The 19718-nt window shown below is 47.9% G+C and overlaps 1 protein-coding gene across 49 annotated transcripts in view; it reads left to right on the forward strand.

The window, feature by feature from the left end:
* The window catches only part of LOC103347661 (uncharacterized), a 151485-nt gene that overhangs the window by 68255 nt on the left and 63512 nt on the right, over positions 1–19718 (forward strand). For 40 of the 49 annotated variants that reach the window (XR_011386571.1, XR_011386588.1, XR_011386578.1 and 37 more), the window contains one exon: positions 5089–5286. The exons of 4 other annotated variants lie outside the window; for them this stretch is intronic. Coding sequence is in view for 1 of the 45 variants with exons in the window: in XM_017340694.3 (XP_017196183.1) it covers positions 3566–3657; positions 5089–5164 (168 nt within the window). In the remaining 44 variants the exon portion in view is untranslated. Of the gene's footprint in view, positions 1–3565; positions 3658–5088; positions 13975–19718 lie in introns of those variants that run through there. 5 more of the 49 variants (XR_011386561.1, XM_017340694.3, XR_011386554.1 and 2 more) reach the window with 3 other exon arrangements.

Raw genomic sequence — 19718 nt, forward strand, 5'->3', positions numbered from 1 at the left:
GGCTCAAGTACTTGGGCCATCTTCTGCTGCCTTCCTAGGTGCATTAACAGGGAGCTGGATCAGAAGCAGAGTAGCAGGGAATCAAATCTGGTCTCCTGTATGGAATGCAGGCATTGCAGGCAGCAACTTAACCCGCTGCAGTACAACACTGGCCCGATGGGAGGAGTGTAAGGGACCACAAAACACAGCAAACACTGGAGTAAGGGAAAGTGTTTATTGGAGAAAACCCAACAGACTGGAGAGAAGGGGTGAAGAAGGAGAAAGAGAGGCAGAGCGTAAGAGGGATCAAGAGGGAGAGAGATCAGGAGACGAGAGAGAGGGGGACACGCACGTGTTCAGGAACAGGTCCTTTTAAAACTTTTGGGGGGAGGGGGTGCCAGGATTGCACCATAGATGAGACTGCGCCATTTTACTAACAAGGAGTCTTTGTCAAATCTCTATCTATTCTTTGGCCAAAGTCGCCCCAAATAAATACTCACTGTGATTAAAAACTATGTATCGGGCTGGTGGGTAAAGCCGCTGCCTGTAGTGCCAGAATCCCATATGGGTGCTGCTTCAAGTCTCGGCTATTGCTCTTCTGATCCAGCTCTCTGCTATGGTCTGGGAAAGCAGTGGTGAAAGATGGCCCAAGTCCTCGGGTCTCTGCACCCACATAGGGGACCCAAAGGAAGCTCCCAGCTTTGGATTAGCACAACTCTGGCTATTGTGGCCATCTGGGGAGTGAACTAGTGGATAGAAGACCTCTTTCTCTGCCTTTGCCTCTCTGTAACTCTACCTTTCAAATAAAAAAATAAATCTTAAAACAAAACAAAACAAAACAAAAGAAAAAACTGTGTACCCACTTTGAGGGCACAGCTTTAAAATGGATAGCCCTAACCTTGTCACTTCTCAACCCCTACCCCTTCCCCACTGGATTGCCCCTAATGGAGGAATTCCAGGGCTACCACAGGTTTGTTCTTGTGGAAGTTGGCATCAATTCTTTCTCCTACCCTGAGTTAAAGGATATTTGGATTTTTTTTTTTTTTTATTTTGACAGGCAGAGTTAGTGAGAAAGAGAGACAGAGAGAAAGGTCTTCCTTCCGTTGGTTCACCCCCCCAGATGGCTGCTACGGCCGGCACGCTGTGCCAATCCAGAGCCAGGAGCCAGGTGCTTCTTCCTGGTCTCCCATGCGGGTGCAGGGCCCAAGGACTTGGGCCATCCTCCACTGCCCTCCCGGGCCATAGCAGAGAGCGGGACTGGAAGAGGAGCAACTGGGACTAGAACCCAGTGCCCATATGGGATGCCGGCGCCACAGGCGGAGGATTAACCAAGTGAGCTACGGCGCTGGCCAGGATATTTGGAATTTTTTGAAGCACTATTGAGCAACTTTAAGGACTCCGTAATTGTAAAATGGTAGGTGCCAGCTGGGTCTGGAGCAAGGAGGACGTTTTTGGAAGGAGAACTGCTGAGCCTGACAGATGGCAGTAAAATACCAAGCTTTGAGGCCAGCATTGTGGCATACGGGTAAAGCCCCTGCTTGTGATGCTGGTATCCCCTATGGGTGCTGGTCCAAGACCCAGCAGCTCTACTTCTGATCCAGCTCCCTGCCAGTGTGCCAGTGGAAGATAGCCCAAGTCCTTGGGGCCCCTGCACCCATGTGGGAGACCCAGAAGAAGCTCCAGTCTCCTGGCTTCGGTCTGGCCCAACTTGGGCAATTTCAACCATTTTGGGGATAAAGCAATGGATGGAAAGCTCGCTCGCTCGCTCTCTCTCTCTGTGTGTGTGTGTGTGTCTGTCTGTCCTCCCTTCTCTGTAACTCTGCCTTTCAAATAAATAAAAATAAATCTTTAAAAAACACACAGACATGAAATGTCCTACTGTGTTACGTCCAGAAGCACCCATGGAGGGAGGTTTTGAGTTAATCACTTACTAACAGCCCTTGAGCCTGTTTGGAACCCATGCAGAAAGCATCCTACTTCTACACTCAGGTTGTAGGGAGTAGTGGCTACTTTGAGAAAGCAGCTCATTAATTGCCAAAGACTGCACAGAGAGGTTCACTGTGGTTAGGGAGACCAGAGTCTAGGTGGTCGATAGGGTTAGTCACAGGAAGTATTAGAAGGCTGTCTTCTCTTCGTTATTTCCGTCCACTCCTATAGCTACACCATAACACTCTACTCTGAGAGCCTGCATCTACACTGGAGAGGAGGAGTTCCAACAGCTCAGTCCCACCTCCACCTTGCCTGACCCAGCACTGCCCAGCCTGTTAGAATTGCAGTAAAAGGAAGACAGCTCTCATTAGGGATGTTAGGCATCATTTCACCAGATAAGGAGAATCTGGGACCTTCAGTCACGGTGCCCTAGACACAGAATTGCTTCATGCTATAGCATCTCTTTCCCCTGACCCCCCCCCCCCCCTTTTAGTAAAAGATTTATTTGAAAGGCAGAGTGGCATAGAAAGTGGGAGAGACAAAGGGATCTTCATCCGCTGGTTCACTCCCCAGATGGTGGCAATGTCTGGTTCACTCCTCAGATGGTGGCAATGTCTGGGGCTGGGCCAGGCCTAAGCCAGCAGCCACAGGGTCTGCCATGTGTGGGTAGCAGAGTCCAGTGTGTTTGGGCCATCATCTGCTGCCTTCCCTGGTACATTAGCAGGGACCTGGATCAAAAGTGGAGCAGCCGGGACTTGAACTGGCACACTGGTATGGGTTGCTGGCATAGTTGCAGCAGTGGCTTACCCCACTGCACCAGAATGCCAGCCCAAGGCATCTCTTTCTTATTCTTGTAGGGTTTTAGTTCTCTGATTCCTAGCCATACTCTCACCAAGATACCAATATTATATATAATATATATTTTTTGAGATAGAGAGCTCCTGTCTGCTGGTTCACTTCCCAAATGCTTACCGCAACCGAGACTGGACTGGGCCACGGCTGGGAGCTCAGAACTCATTCCAGCTCTTCCAGATGAGTGGCAGGAACCCAGCTTCCTAAGCCATCACCACTGTCTCCCAGAGTCTGCATCAGCAGGAGCCAGAGCTGGGGATGCAATCCAGGTCCTCTGAAACGGAATGCACGTGTCTTTTTTTTTTTTTTTTTTTTTTAGATTTATTTATTTGAAAGAGTTACACAGAGAAAGGAGAGGCAGAGAGAGAGAGAGAAAGAGGTCCTCCATTCGCTGGTTCACTCCCCATTTGGCCACAATGGCTGGAGTTGCATGGATCTGAAGCCAGGAGCCAGGAGCTTCTTCCGGGTCTCCCAAGCTGATGCAGGGGCCCAAGGTCTTGGGCCATCTTCTACTGCTTTCCCAGGCTACAGCAGAGGACTTGATTGGAATAGAACAGTTGAGACTTGAACCAGCACCCATATGGGATGCTGGCCCTACCTGCTATGCCACAACACTGGTCCCAATGCATGTGTCTTAAACAACATGTTTTTTTTAGCAGCTAGGCCAAATGCCTGTCCCTATGGTCCAGATTTTAATGCTACCAACCTACTATGTCCATTAATGCACTTGAACATCTGAGTTCTTGAATGAGGCCTTGAATATGGTTACTGTCATTACAGCATCAGTTTTTCTGTATCTGGACAGGTGTGCCACTCCACACCTTCTGTGTTAGCACTGAGGATCACAAGTCATATTTGCCTTCCACATTCCCTCCTACCCATCAGACTTGGAGTAAGGTAGGGAATCTACCTGTTACACTTGCTTAGGGGCTGCTAAGGATTTATGGGGTACTGAATCATTGGCAGGATCTGCAAAGGAGTCCTGTCTCCCAAAACTGAAATTCTTCATTGTGGCCCCTTCCCACCTACCCTGTGGATAGGACCATAAAGAGACATCAAAACTTGACCATGGCAATATCATGGACTCTGATCATCCCCATAATTTTCCTAAAGTAGATGGGTCTTTTCTGTCATCAAAATATTAATGAATTTCCATCCCCAGCACACACACACACACACACAAATATGCATGTCACAGTAGCAACTTCTAGTGTGTTTATTGAGATAAGTGTTCACAAGCTGGTATGTGGAGAATAACAAGTATATTTCATCCAACCACACTGACAAATTGAAATACAGTAGTGTTTGCATCCATGGGACATTTCTGTGGGCTACAGACAATGCAAGGTGTACATGGTGGATTTGTATTCCACTACCAGGGCTAAGAGCTGGACAGCTATCACCTATCTGCTTACAGAAGATAGGAGAGGGGAAGCAGAAAGAGCAATGAAGATGGGGAAGAGGAGGAGACAGGAGGAATGAGGAGGGGATTATGGGCATGGCATGGGCTGAGCAAGGGGTGCCCCCTCTTGAAGAAGCAGCTGGAGGATGTGTTGCTAGTGTGGTCCCATCTTGGAGTAGTGTGACTGCTGAGAACAGAACCAGCCCCTTCATACTTTGGTAATTTTTACTTTTCTCAAAAAGCTTGAAAACTTATTAGCATAAGATTTTAATAGTGGTATATTTCAAACCCTTACTATACTTCACCATCCCTTTTCATTCCAAATACCACTTATTTAATGTGTCAGCCTTTATTCTTGATCAGTTTTCTAAGTGGTCTGTCCTCTTTCTCTAAGAGTGAATGTTTTATTGTTTTTCTATTTTATTAACTTTTGAATCACTTAGAAACTCATCTTGTAATTGGAAAGTAGTAGAGGATCACTTTGTCTTACCAATAATTATTAAAAAAAAAAAAAACAACAATCTAAAAGAATGGACAAAGATTAAGAAAGACATTGACAAGGGCCAGTGTGACACAGTAGGTTAAGCCACTGCCTACAATGCCAGCATCTGATATGGGCACTAGTTCATGTTCCAGCTGCCCCACTTCTGGTTCAGCTACCTGCTAATGGCCTGGGAAAGCAGTAGAAGATGATCCAAGTGCTTGGGCTCCTACCACCTGCCTGGGAGACCCAGAAGAAGCTCCTGATTCCGGGCTTTAACTTTGCTCAGTCCTGGCCTTTGAAGCCTCTGGGGAGTGAACTAGCAGATGGAAGACCTCTCTCTCTCTCTTTCTCTCCCCCCCCCCCCATCTCTCTCTAACTCTTTCAGATAAATAAATCTTGTTTTTGAAAGACATTGACATTGCTTATTAATTCTTTCCTACAGCCCTGTCTTTAATGGCAGACTTCTGGCCTTGCAGAGAAGAGAGGAAACTGGGACCTGTTACAGCCAGTGCCCATGACTGCACTGCTGCCAGGAGGCCGTCCAGCTCCCAGCCCTGTCTCGTACTTACTGGCGTGAGGCAAGACTTCTGTTTCTTCTCTTGCAAGTTGTGACTAATAAAAAATGACCCCACCTGTCTTACCTCTGTGACTGTTGTATCTCAGATACTGAGTGTGGAGGAGATAAGACACCTGGACACTCCCCAGGCCCTACTCCAAGCTTCTTCCATAGTGGCAGCAGGGAAGGTTGAGGCTGAGCCCAGCCTGACCTGGCAGAGTTACCCACAGGGCTGCCACTGAAGGAAAGTGATTTTGAGGGAGAGAGAGAGCCTTAGTCTCTCTTGGGCTAACAGTGCCTGCTGTTGTGTTAGTCCTTCAGCCAGCATTTGCTTTTGATTTCGTTAAAGAATTTTTAAATTCTGTATTCTGTGGAGAAGGGAGTGGAAAGGGTAGGTGTGTGGAAGCAGAGCTCAGGAATCAGGAGACCGGAATGGAAACGGGTAGGCTTTGTCAGCAGGTCTCAGGACACTTTCACACTGTCTGACTCCTTTTAAAATCATTATTGAGGTATGATTGTTACATAAAACCCAGCACCTGCTAAACATAAACATCTTGATGAGTTTGGGTATGTGATACACCTGTGATGCCTTCTCCACAACTGAGATGCTAAACACACCCATCGTCTCTGAAATTCTTTTGTGTATGTTTGGCATTTTGTTTATTTTATTTATTTGAAAGACAAAGTTACAGAGAGGAGTAGAGACAGAGAGAGAGGTCTTCCATCTACCGGTTCACTCCCTAGATGGCCACAATGGCTGGAGCTGTGCCTATCCGAAGCCAGGAGCCAGGAGCTTCTTCCAGGTCTCCCACGCGGGTGCAGGGGCCCAAGGACTTGGGCCATCCTCTTCTGCTTTCCCAGGCTGTGGGAAGCAGGGCCCGGCTCCCACAACATGACGCTGAGAGGGGGTAAACAAATTTGGCTTTGGCTGCTTCATCAATTTGACTAAGAGCTGCAGGAGCTGATCCTACCTCTGACTGGAAGAAAGCGGTGTGCTCAGCATGCGGGCAGCGGAGCGCGGATTGGTGGAAGAGGACTATAAAAGGGGACTCAACTGTACTTTCTGGGACAACTACTGTCTCCGGTCTGGTGGGGAGTTGGTTGGAGAGCTCACTGGGGAGTTCGTTATTTCGTTCGTTCGTTCTTCTCTTTATTTGTGCTTGCTTTACTGTGTAGAAAAAACCGACTGAAAGGGAATAACAGCGTCCGGTCCAGTGCCACTCCTCCGCTCGCGGAGGAGCGACACCAGGCCATAGCAGAGAGTTGGATCAGAAGAGGAGCAGCCAGGACTAGAACCGGCACCCATGTGGGATGCTGACGTTTCAGGCCAGGGCGTTAACCTGCTGCGCTACAGCACCAGCCCCTATTTGTTTATTTGTTTAAGATTTATTTGTTTGAAAGGCCTAGTGACAGAGGGAGAGACAGAGATATCTTCTATCCACTGGTTTACTCCCCAGATGGCCACATCAGCCAGGGCTGGGCTAGGGCAAGCCAGGAGCCTGGAACTCCATCCAGGTCTCCCATGTGGGTGGCAGGGGCCCAAGTACTCTGGCTTTCTTTCACTGCTTTTCCAAGTGCATTAGCAGGAAGTAGGAAGCTAAGAATCTGAGGTGGAGCAGCTGGGACTGGAATCAGGCCTGTGATAACATTGCAAGCAGAGCTTATCCCATTGTGTCACAGCACTGACCCAAACTTAACTGTTTTAAAGAGTGCAATTCAGTGGTATTACATATTATATACTGTTACGCAGCTATCACCATCATCCATCTCCAAAACTCTTTTTATCTTAATGACTGAAACCATATATCCATTAAATAAGAGGTACCCATTCTTCCCTCTTCATCCCACCACTGGCTGCCACCATACCCTCTGTCTTCATGAATTGTTATTGTAGGCACCCCAAGTAATGGAACTGTAGGGTACATCGGTGATTGGCATCCGTCACTCAGCACAGTATCTTCAGTATTCATGTGTGTCTATTTCAGAACTTCTTGCTTATGGTTGAGCAGACCCCCACTGTTTGTGTATACCACATTTTACACATCCATTCATCTGTTTATGGACACTTAGTTGCTTGTACCTGCTTGCTATTGTGATGCTGCTGCTAGAATCAGGAACGTACAAATGTCTCTTAGAGACCTTGCTTTCCATTCTGTTGTGTCTGTGACCAGAGTGGACTTACTAGATTGGGTAGTAAGCTTCTTCTGGATCTCCTACGTGGGTGCAGGGGCCCAAACACTGGGCCATCCTCCACTGCTTTTCCAGGCTACAGAGAGAGCTGGATCGGAAGTGGGGCAGCCGGGACCAGAACTGGCAGCCACATGGGATGCCAGCACTTCAGGCCAGGGCTTTAACCTGCTGAGCCACAGAACCGGCCCCTATTATTAGTTTCTTATCGTTGTGGTTTATAAAAATACTTGATGTGATTTGAGTTGTCTTAAATTTGTTAAGACTTGTTCTGTGGTGTAACACAATCTAAGCTGGAAAATGTTGAGTGTGCATTTGAAAAGAAGATGTGTTCTGTGCTGCTGGATGAGAATGTTCTATGGGCGTCTGTTATGGTTCGTTTGGTCCAGTGTTCCCTGTCTGGATCTGTCCATGAGTATTGAAGTTCCTTACTATTGAATTTCAGTCTCTCTCTTTTCAGATCTATTAATATTTTATTTATTTAGCTCCAAATGTTAGGAGCATTTATATTTACAATTTTTATGTCATCTTGATGAATTGATCCCTTTATTATATAATGTTATATAATGATTTTCTTTGTCTTATTTTACATTTTTTTTGAAGAACAGCTGCTGCCTTTTTTTTAAAAAAAAGATTTATTTATTTATTTGAAAGTCAGAGTTACACAGAGAGAAGGAGAGGCAGAGAGAAAGAGAGGTCTTTTTTTTTTTTTTTTTTTTTTTTTTTTTGACAGGCAGAGTGGACAGTGAGAGACAGAGACAGAGAGAAAGGTCTTCCTTTGCCGTTGGCCTCCACGGCCGGCGCACCGTGCTGCCAATGGCAGGAGCCAGGTACTTATCCTGATCTCCCATGGGGTGCAGAGCCCAAGTACTTGGGCCATCCTCCACTGCACTCCCTGGCCACAGCAGAGAGCTGGCCTGGAAGAGGGGCAACTGGGACAGAATCCGGCGCCCCGACCGGGACTAGAACCCAGTGTGCCGACGCCGCAAGGCGGAGGATTAGCCTAGTGATCTGCGGCGCTGGCCAAGAAAGAGAGGTCTTTAATCCGCTGGCTCACTCCCCAATTGGCCGCAATGGCCAGAGCTGCGCCAACCTGAAGTCAGGATCCAGGAGCTTCTTCTGGGTCTCCCATGCAGGCACAGGGGCCCAAGGACTCTGGCCATCTTCCACTGCTTTCTCAGGCCATAGCAGAGAGCTGGATCGGAAGTGAAGCAGCCAGGACTCCAAACGGTGCCCATATAAGATGCTTCTTATATGGCTTTATCCTCTGTGCCAGTGCCATCCCCTTATTTTACATTTTAAAAACATTACTATCTTGAAAGAGAGAGACAGAGATTTTCCTTCCTGTGTTTGACTCCCCAGATGCCTGTAGATGCTAGAGCTAGGCCAGGCTGAAGCCAGGAAAACAGAACTCACACTGGGTCTCCAACTACTTGAGCCATGGAATTGCTGCCCCCCATGGTGCACATTAGCAGGACGCTGAAGTGGAGAACAGAGCCAGAACTTGGATCCAGGCACTCTGATATGGAATCCAGGCCTCCAGATTGGTGTATTTATGGCTGAGCTAAACATCTGCCCCTTATTTAATTTTCAGATTTATTTTTTCTAAGGATAGCTATCTCTACACCTTTTTTTGTTGTTCCCATTTGCATGGACTGTCTGCATCATTTCACCTTCAATCTCTGTGTGTTCTTAAATGTGAAGTGTGTCTCCTATAGACAGCATATAGTTGGGTCTATTTTAAGCATTTTGGTAGTATCCAAACTAATGGATGTGAAATGATACCTCTGTAGTTTTGATTTGCTTTTCTCTGTGATCAGTTATGTTGAACATCTTTACATATGCTTGTTGGCCATTTGTATGTCTTCTTTGGAGAAGTGTGTATTCAAGTCTTTTAACCATTTTAATTTTTAAGATTTATTTACTTATTTGAAAGGCAGAATGACAGAGAGAAACAGAGAGAGGGATCTTTTCTCTACTAGTTTACTCCCCAAATGTCCACAATAGCTGGGCCTGGACTGGGCCAAAACCAGGAGCCTGGAACTCCATCTAGGTCTCCCAGTTGAATGGCAAGGGTCCAAGTACTTGGCCATCATTTTCTGCCTTCTGATGTGTATTAGCCAGAAGCTGGGTCAGGAGCTGAGTAGATGAGTAGCTGGGGCTTGAACTAGGCGCTCTGATATGGGATGTGGGCAATCCCAAGCAGCAGTGTAACCCACTGCATCATAGTCCTGCCCCTGCCATTTGTTAAAATAATTTTTTTTTTTTGCCTTTTGTTGTTGAATTTTTTTTTTAAAGATTTTATTTTTTTTTTATTTGAAAGTCAGAGTTACACAGAGAGAGAAGGAGAGGCAGAGAGAGAAGTCTTCCATCCACTGGTTCACTCCCCAATTGGCTGCAATGGCTGCAGCTGCGCTGATTCAAAGCCAGGAGCCAAGAGCTTTCTCTGGGTCTTCCCATATGAGTGCAGGAGCCCAAGAACTCCCAAGAGCCATCTTCTATTGCTTTCGCAGGCCATAGCAGAGAGCTGCATCAGAAGTGGAGCAGCCGGGTCTTGAACCGGTGCCCATATGGGATGCTGGCACTGCAGGCAGGGGCTTTACCCACTACACCACAGCCCCAGCCCCTTGTTGTTGAATTTTAGAAATACTTTCATATGTTGTGGGTATTACTCATTTCAGATATTTGCAACGTTTTTCCCATTCCATTCCATGGATTACCTAATTGTTTGTATTAATTATATCTTTTGTTATACAGAAATATTTGTTTCATGTAGTCCTGTCTGTTTGTTTATTTTTGCTTGTGCTTTTGATGATTTCAAGCTTTTTTTTTTTTTTTTTTTTTTTGACAGAGTGGACAGTGAGAGAGAGAGACAGAGAGAAAGGTCTTCCTTTGCCATTGGTTCACCCTCCAATGGCCGCCGCGGCCGGCGCACTGTGGCCAGTGCACTTTGGCTGGCATACCGTGCTGATCCGAAGGCAGGAGCCAGGTGCTTCTCCTGGTCTCCCATGGGGTGCAGGGCCCAAGCACTTGGGCCATCCTCCACTGCACTCCCTGGCCACAGCAGAGAGCTGGCCTGTAAGAGGGGCAACCGGGACAGAATCCGGCACCCCGACCGGGACTAGAACCTGGTGTGCCGGCACCGCAGGCAGAGAATTAGCCTACTGAGCTGCGGCGCTGGCCTAAGGGTTCTAAGTTCCATAATTATTGCTCCATCATGGACGTTCCTACACGAAGATGGCCCTTTTGTTAAACTGAGTATGTGGGTGTGAAGAATGTGACTCCTGGTTCAGTTTGGTACCATGGAAGCTGGGTGAAGTCCCCAGAAGTTTTACCCACTGTGGCAAATGTCCATAAAGTGAATATTGCGAAAAAACAAAACAAAGCAAAAAACCACTTGGTATTTTTATGAAAATGGCTGTGACCTCATGGACATCGATGGAAGGGTCATGGGGCTGCCAGGAGTCCAGGGATCATGATTTGCAGGCCATTGTTTTGTATGCTCGTGAGCACCACCAGCCCATGGCCTCTAATGCCTCATCAGCCCTTTGGCTCTGTTTTCTCAATGGCAGGGGTGGCCTGGGCCGCAATGCTGGCCCCTGTGCACTGGTCCTGGAAGCTACTTCTCCCTTAGCAACTGCAGGCCTGCTGCCTCCTTTTCTCTCTGTGGCCCTTCTTCAGCTCGCCCCTTACAGTTTGACATCCTCCATGTTGTTCACCCCTTTCTCTCCCTGGCCCTGGACCGTCACTGCAGGCTGACAGCTCCCCATCAATCTCTAATCTTCAAGGTGATGTCTGTCACAGACTCCAGTTCTAGGCTTCCACCTATATGCTCTATGGGTGGGTCGCAGTCAGCAGATCTAAACTGATCTGCTCAGCTTCCCCATGGCTGCCTCTTCTTGAACAGCCTATCTTGGTTGATCCATCGTCCACTCAACTGCTTCAGTCAGAAGCCGGGGAGTCCCCCTCCCCTTATCTGGCTGCCTCATCTGATCACCTAGGCCCATCAGCTCTTCCTCCTAGATACTTTCCAAACTTCTGCCTGCTCTCTGGCTCTGCCACAGGCCTGTGTCTCATCCCACCCAAGCTCCTGCAAGAGCCTGCTTCCTGGTCCCCCCAGTACCCACTTCTAACCATAGAGCTCTCTCCTCACATTTTTGTCTTCTATTAAGTCGATCTATACTGTGGACTTAGCATGCCAGGCGCTATGCAGGGGGAGGAGTGTGGCATCGACACAACAGACAGCTGCCGACCTCCAGCCGACACAGTGCCTGGAGGAGAGGCAAGCACCCAGCATGAGCTGCTAGGACACGGCATACTGGGGAGAGATGTCTGAGGTGCTGGGGAACCCCTGGCAGTGTTAGCTGAGGACCAGCTGCTTCCAGTAGGCAGCTGGGTAGTGCGTCCTGCAAGAAGCAGCTCTCCAGCTGGGTGGGAGTGTGGCAGGGAGAGGCTTTCCTGGTGAGTTCCGTCATCTCATTTCCTTGCTGAATGGCTTCTGCCAAGCTTCACTGCTGCCTGTGGGGTAAAGTCCAAATTCTTTACCACAGAACATAACCTTTGTGGCCTCATCTTCCACCACTTCCCTGTCGTCACGGTAATCAGCCTGAGCTGTTTTCAGTTCTCCCAAACACACACTCTCTCACTCTCTCAGCTCCAGGCGTGGGCACAGATGGTTGGTTCCTCATGCCCTCCCGCCCTTCCCACCCCACTCCCTGTTGCCTGTCGACCTCTGAATCACCTGCACTGACCCCTCCCTTGTAGACTTTGTGGCTCGTGCATGCTCCCCACCTATACACACACACACATGCCACTTTGCATTTGTCCCCGTGTTAGAGCTTGTCCACGTGGATGTCTCTTGCTCCTGAGTGCCAGTGCAGGATCCCAGCCCCTGCCTGCTTCCCATATCCTCTCCCTGCTAGCTTATTGGGCACCCCCAGGGTATGTGTCTCCCATGTGCTAGTGGACAAGGTTAGACCACTGCCATTACCACCCCCTTCATTTCCCCTCCTCCAGCTCTGTAACCTCCCTTTGCCCCTACCACACCCCAGGGAGGTATCAGTCCTGCTGGACATTGCCACGCCTGCCAGACATGCTGCCCCTGCAGGAGTCATTGCCTCTCCTGCTGGTCTCCCCGTGGGAGCAGTGCTGTGGGACAGCTGGTCCCATCCCACTAGAGAGCCATGGGACTTGGCCCCACAGGTGTATCTACGTCACAAACCCCAGTCACTTTCTTTCCACTGAGCAAGGCTTTGTTTCTGAGCCAGCTTGTTGTGCCTGTTTCCTTCTTCCCTTTGAGAGAGTTCTTTCCCAGAGGGCCTTTCAGCCTCTGTGCAAACAGGATTCCCAAGGGCTGCTCACAAGCGTGCCAGACAGGCACGGCCAGCCCTGGCTTCCATCACCACCTGGAGGCAAAAGACATGTGGGCATTTATTTATCTATTTAGGTAATAAGTTATGAAAACAAAGCTATATACAGTCTCATCATTAAAAAGCCCAAACAATTTAGAAACATATAGAATAAGAAGCTAACACTCTCCCACGTCCCCTCCCCCATCTGAAAGCATGTCTCACAGGTAGGTGCTGGGAATTATTTGGTAGAAGTGTTCAGGTATTTGCAGTGCATTTACACACACACACACACACACACACATGGCTGAAATAACATTTGGGAAATTTATGTTTTTACTTACTTTCTAAAGAGTTATTTACTTGAAAGGCAGAGTGACAGAGAGAGAGAGATCTTTCACACACTGGTATCCCAGATGATTGCAACAGCTGGGGCTGGGCCAGGCTGAAGCCAAGAGACAGGAACTGCTTCTGGGTCTCCCATGTGGGTGACAGGAACCCAAACACTTGAGCCATCATCTGCTGCCTCCTCAGGAGCATTAGCAGGGAGCTAGATCGCAAGTGGGGCAGCTGGAACTCTAACTGGCATTCCAATATGGGATGCCAGTGTCACAAGTGGTGCCTTAACCTGCTGCTCCACAACTTTGACCATGAAATTTATCTTTTTCCTTTTTAGAAGAGTTATTTGTCTTTATTTGAAAGGCAGAGTTACAGAGAGAGTGAGAGAGAGAGCGCGCTTCCATCTTCAGGTTCACCTGCAGAACAGCTGTGATGGCTGGGGCTGGGCTAGGCCTAGGCCAGGAGATTCTTGTGTTTCGCCCCTATGGATTCAGGGTCCCAAGCACTTGGGTCTTCTTCCACTGCTTTCACAAGGCATTAGCAGGGAACTGGATCGGAAGTGGAGCAGCCAAGACTCAACCCAGCGCCCAAATGGGATGCTGGCACTACAGGCGGTGGCTTTACCTGCTGTGCCACAGCGCCAGCCCCAGTTTATCTTTTTAATGCCCCAAATGTTTTCCTTTCCTGCCCTCACATTCATGGAGTTCATTACCTCCCCAAGAGTAACTCAGGTTAGAAAATGGAATCCACCTGTGAACACCTCTGGTCTTTGTGCTGGAAGCTTAAGTCCTCAGGGACTTGCTGAGTAGTTCATCAGAGGTCAAGGATTCATGTACAGACTGACTGGCTTAACCAGACATACGGTAGAAGATTTTCCTCTAAGGAAGAGTCCCCCAGCTCTTTTCAGCCCTTAGCTCCCCTATCTGGAGTTCCACCCCACCATCTATCCCAGCAGGCATGTGGTTGAGCCAAGCGGTGGGAAAACAGGGACTTGGTACAGGGTTCCTAGCTGTGCACAAAAGGCGTGGAGCAGCAGAGGCTTTCAGACCCACCTGAAATTAAGTTTCCTATCTTCACATGGAAGCTTGCCATCAACACTAAGTTGAGTTACAGTAACTAGTATTTTCTGTCTTACACACCTGGATTTGTGAGCTGAGATTCACTCCCCTGACTTACAGTGTTTGTATTCTGCCACTCAAAACAATTTTTTAAAAAATATCTATTTATTTTGAAAGAGTTACAGAGAAAGAGAGGTTTTCCATCCACTGCTTCACTCCCAAATGACTGCAATGGCCAGGGCTGTTGCCAAAGCCAGAAACCAGGAATTCCATCCAGGTCTCCCACTTTGATGACAGGGGATCAAGTATTTGGGCTGTCTTCCACTGCTTTCCCAGGTGCCTTTGCAGGAGGCTGAATCAGAAATGGAATAGCCAAGACTCAAAGCAGCACTCTGATATGGGATACCAGTGTCTCAAGCAGCAGCATAACCCCCTGAGCCACAATACTAGCCCCTGGTTCTTTTTTTTTCCCCCTAGCTCTTTGTATATACAAAAAAGTTCAACCTATGTATGTTTTTCTGCACTTATGTTTTCTATTATATGTAATAGAAACTTTCCCATCATTTATTATACATAGTATACTTTTGTTTATGACTTTTTTTTGACAGAGTGGACAGTGAGAGAGAGACAGAGAGAAAGGTCTTCCTTTTGCCGTTGGTTCGCCCTCTAATGGCCACCGCGGCCGGCGCGCTGCAGCCGGCGCACTGCGCTGATCCGAAGGCAGGAGGCAGGTGCTTCTCCTGGTATCCCATGCGGGTATAGGGCCCAAGCACTTGGGCCATCCTCCACTGCACTCCTTGGCCATAGCAGAGAGCTGGCCTGGAAGGGGGGCAACCGGGACAGAATCCAGTGCCCTGACCGGGACTAGAACCCGGTGTGCTGGCCCCTCTAGGTGGAGGATTAGCCTAGTGAGCCATGGCGCCGGCCTTATTTATGACTATTGTTTTTAAAAAGATTTATTTATTTATTTGAAAGGCAGAGTTACAGAGAGAGAGAGAGAGAGAGAAATCTTCCATCTGCTGGTTCACTCCCCAAATGGCCATAATAGACAGAGCTGGGCTGATTTGAAGCCAGGAGCCAAAAGCTGCTTCTAGGTATCCCATAGCAGGTGTAGGGGCCCAAGCACTTGGGCCATCTTCCACTGTCTTCCTAAGAGCATTAGCAGAGAGCTGGATTGGAAGTGGAACAGCTAGGACTCAAACCGAAGCCCACATGGGATACCGGTGTGGCTTTGCCCACTGTGCCACAGCGCTGGCCCCTATTGCTTAACTGTTAAATATTCTCCTTCATTTCTTTCAGTGGCTTCCCAGTGTTCCATAGAATGGATGTGTCCCGTGTAGTTGATCAGTTGATTGGCATTTAAGTATCCAGATTTCTGGCTATTACAAATTAAGTGCACAGTGGACATGAGAATTGTTAGAGTGTACATGCATTAAAACATGATGTGCACTATAAATATGTACAATGATTATGTATCAAAACAATAAGAAGGAATACTTAGCATGTATTGGCCACAGACACTGTTGATGGCAGGTGATAACAGTCCAGTGTTATTGGCCCTCTTATTGCTCCTACTTCATGAACAAATGAATCACAGAGAGGTCCATAATAATTTCTGCAAGTTCACATATCTAGTTGGTGCTGGATCTGGGATTTGAGCCAAGGCAATCTGTCTCAAGCATGGGTTCCATGCATAGCCCTTTGGAGACTTCAGGCACTTCTGCTGGTTGTTCCATAAAGTATACCTGCTGCTGTGCACCTGCTGGGTCAAGATAGGAACTTTTACACTTTGACATTGCTGACAGATCAGGATGTTATTTATGGAAAGAGTGATGCACTGTGCCCTCTCTCTCTCTCTCTTTCTTTTTCCTTCCTCCTTCCCTCCCTCCCTCCCTCCCTCCCTCCCTCCCTCCCTCCCTCCTTCCCTTCTTCCCTTCTTCCCTTCTTCCCTTCTTCCCTTCCTTCTATTTATTTATTTGGAAGACAGTTACGCAAAGGCAGAGAGAGGTCTTCCATCTGCTGGTTCACTCCCCAAATGGTTGCAACACCTGTAGCTGGGCCTATCCGAAGCCAGGAGCCAAGGAGCCTCCTCTGGGTCTCCCAAGTGCTTGGGCCATCTTCTATTGCTTTCCCAGGCCATAGCAGAGAGCTGGATCAGAAATGGAACAGCCTGGGCTCAAACCAGCACTCATGGGATGCCAGCTCTGCAAGCCAGCAGCTTTATCTGCTGTGCCACAGGACCGGCCCCACACTGTGTTTTTCATAAGCAAGCCCAGAGCCCATTTCTTTTTTTTTGGACAGGCAGAGTGAACAGTGAGAGAGAGAGACAGAGAGAAAGGTCTTCCTTTGCCGTTGGTTCACCCTCCAATGGCCGCCGCGGCCGGCGCGCTGCAGCCGGCGCACCGCGCTGATCCGATGGCAGGAGCCAGGAGCCAGGTGCCTTTCCTGGTCTCCCATGGGGTGCATGGCCCAAGCACCTGGGCCATCCTCCACTGCACTCCCTGGCCACAGCAGAGGGCTGGCCTGGAAGAGGGGCAACCGGGACAGAATCCGGCGCCCCGACCGGGACTAGAACCCGGTGTGCCGGCGCCGCTAGGCGGAGGATTAGCCTAGTGAGCCACGGCGCCGGCCGCCCAGAACCCATTTCTTTCCTGCTATTTTGTGTCAAGGAGCCCTTCTTATTTTTTTTTTTAAAGAAGTATGGGAAGTATGTAGTTTCATTTTAATATTTATTTGTTTGAAAGGCAGAGTTACAGAGAGTCAGAGAGAGAGAGAGAGAGAGAGAGAGAGAGAGAGAGAGAGAAAGGGGTCTTTTATCCGCTGGTTCACTCCTGAGATGGCCACAGTGGCTCTGAAGCCAGGAGCCAGGAGGTTCTTCCGGGTTTCCCACGTGGGTGCAGGGGCCCAAGGACTTGGGCCATCTTCCACTGCTTTCCCAGGCCATAACAGAGCTGGTTTGAAAGTGGAGCAGCCGAGACTCGAACCAACGCTCATATGCAATACTGGCACTGCAGGTGGTGGCTTTACCTACTACACCACAGTGCGGCCCCCAGGAGCCCTTTTGAGGAAGTTGTGTCCTCCTGCTTGGTCAGGGCTTCAACTCAGAACCCTATCCTGCCTTCTTCCCTCTGGGCTCCCAGGGTCCTTGGAAACCCTTTTCGTGCCCTCTAAAGCCATGTCCAAAGGCTGCTGGAGAAGTCCTCCCCCAGCTTCCTCTTCTCTGCTCCTCTTTGTTCCCCCAAGGGGAGGGTCCCTCCCAATTAGAAGCCACATAGGCCTCTTAACCTATTCTGTCTGCAAGAGGAGAAGTGGCAGCTCCAGAGAGAACCTGAATTGGCTCCTTGCCTTCCCCACATTCCATCCCTACCTATAGCCACGAGGGGCCCCATCCTGCGACCGCCCAGCCCTGGTCCCTGCCAGACTTGCAGTGGGGTGAGAAGTCAGAGTGCGAGGCCTGGCTTCTCTGTGGATTTTTTTTTTTTTTTTTTTTTTTTTAGATTTATTTGAAAAGCAGAGTGACAGAGGAGGAGACACAGAGCAAAAGATCTTCCATCTGGGATCTGGTAACTGGTATCTAGTTTGAGTTCTGGCTGCTTCACTTATCCAACTCCATGCTGATGGCCTGAGAAAAGCATCAAAAGATGGCCCAAGTATGGGAAACGGTGACTTGATCAGCATAGCCCTGACTGTTAATGAACAACTTAATACGTTATCCCTCTTAGTAGTTTTTTTGTCTGTTCTACTTAATATGACTGGTTTAATTCTGTAATTAATACACAGTTATTCTTAAGTGTTGAAAATTAACTGAAATGTGATCCCTGTTAAACATAAGAGTGGGAATAAGAGAGGGAAGAGATGTATAATTTGGGACATGCTCAAGCTGACTTGCCCCAAATGGTAGAGTTAGAAACATACCAGGGGATTCCAATTCAATCCCATCAAGGTGGCATGTACCAATGCCATCTCACTATTCCAAGTGATCAATTTCAGTTCACAATTGATCATAATGAAAGGACTAAGAGTCAAAGGGAGCACATAAACATGTCTAGTACCTGCTAACACTAACCGATAGAATAAATAAAGGGGAGAGTGATCCAACATGGGAAGTGAGATACTCAGCAGACTCATAGAATGGCAGATGTCCTAAATAGCACTCTGGCCTCAGAATCAGCCCTAAAGGCATTCAGATCTGGCTGAAAAGCCCATGAGAGTATTTCAGGCATGGAAAGCCAAGACACTCTGGCAAAAGATCTCTGTGAGTGAGATCCCAGTGGAAAGAACAGGTCTTCAAAGAAGGAGGTACCTTTCTCTGAAGGGAGGAGAGAACCTCCACTTTGACTATGACCTTGTCTAAACAAGACAAGAATCGGAGAACTCAGAGGGCTTCCATAGCCTTGGAAACTCAGGACTGGAGCATAGGGAGATTACTGATGCCATAGACAGGAGTGTCAATTGGTAAAGTCAACAACAGGAGTCACTGTGCACTTACTCCTCATGTAGGATCTCTGTCCTTAATGTGCTGTGCATTAAGATTTAATGCTATAACGAGTACTCAAACAATATATTTCACTGTGTGTTTCTATGGGGGTGCAAACTGTTGAAATCTTTACTTAATGCATAGTAAACTGATCCTCTGTAAAAAAAAAAAAAAAAAAAGAAAGAAATTATCAACTCCCAACTTGACTCTCACTGGGATTAAACATGACAATAGGTCTGATCTGATTTCATCATCATTTAAAAAAAATCATCTATTATTTTTCACTTTATGTTTCTGTGTGGGAGCAAACTGTTGAAATCCTTACTTAATGTATACTAAGCTGATCTTCTGTATATTAAGATAATCGAAAATGAATCTTGATGTGAATGGAAGGGGAGAGGGAGTGGGAAAGGGGAGGGTTGTGGGTGGGAGGGACAGTATTGGGGGGAAGCCATTGTAATCCATAAATCGTACTTTGGAAATTTATATTCATTAAATAAAAGTTTAAAAAAAAAAAAGATGGTCCAAGTGTTTGCACCCCTGCCACCCATGTGAGAGAACTAGATGAAGGTTCTGGCTCCTGGCTTCAGTTTGGCTCAGCTCTGGCTATTGTGGCCATCTGGGAAGTGAACCAGTAGACAGAAGATCTTTTTTTCTGTCTCTCTGTGATTCTGGTTTTCAAATAAATCAATCTTTTTTCTTTTTTCTTTCTTTCTTTCTTTTTTTTTTTTTTTTTTAAAGATAGTCTATCTTCTGGTCCACTCCCCAAATGCCCACAGTAGCTGTGGCTGGGCTAGACTGAAGCTGGGACCTGGTTGCTAAGAACTCAATCCAGGGGCCAGCACTGTGGCATAGTGGGTTAAACCACCATCTGCAGCTCCAGCATCCCATATGGCTGCTCCATTTACAATCCAGCTCCCTGCTAATGTGCCTGGAAAAGCAGCAGAAGATGGCCCAATTGCTTCAGCCCCTGCACCCACATGGGAGACCCAGATGAAGCTCCTTTCTTTGGCCTGGCCCAGCCCTGGTTGTTGCTGCCACTTGGGGAGTGAACCAGCGGATGGAAGATCTCTCTTCTCTCTGTCCCTAGCTCTATCTCTCCCTTTC

This window comes from Oryctolagus cuniculus, chromosome 2 (genome assembly GCF_964237555.1).
Source record: "Oryctolagus cuniculus chromosome 2, mOryCun1.1, whole genome shotgun sequence".
NCBI lineage: Eukaryota > Metazoa > Chordata > Mammalia > Lagomorpha > Leporidae > Oryctolagus > Oryctolagus cuniculus.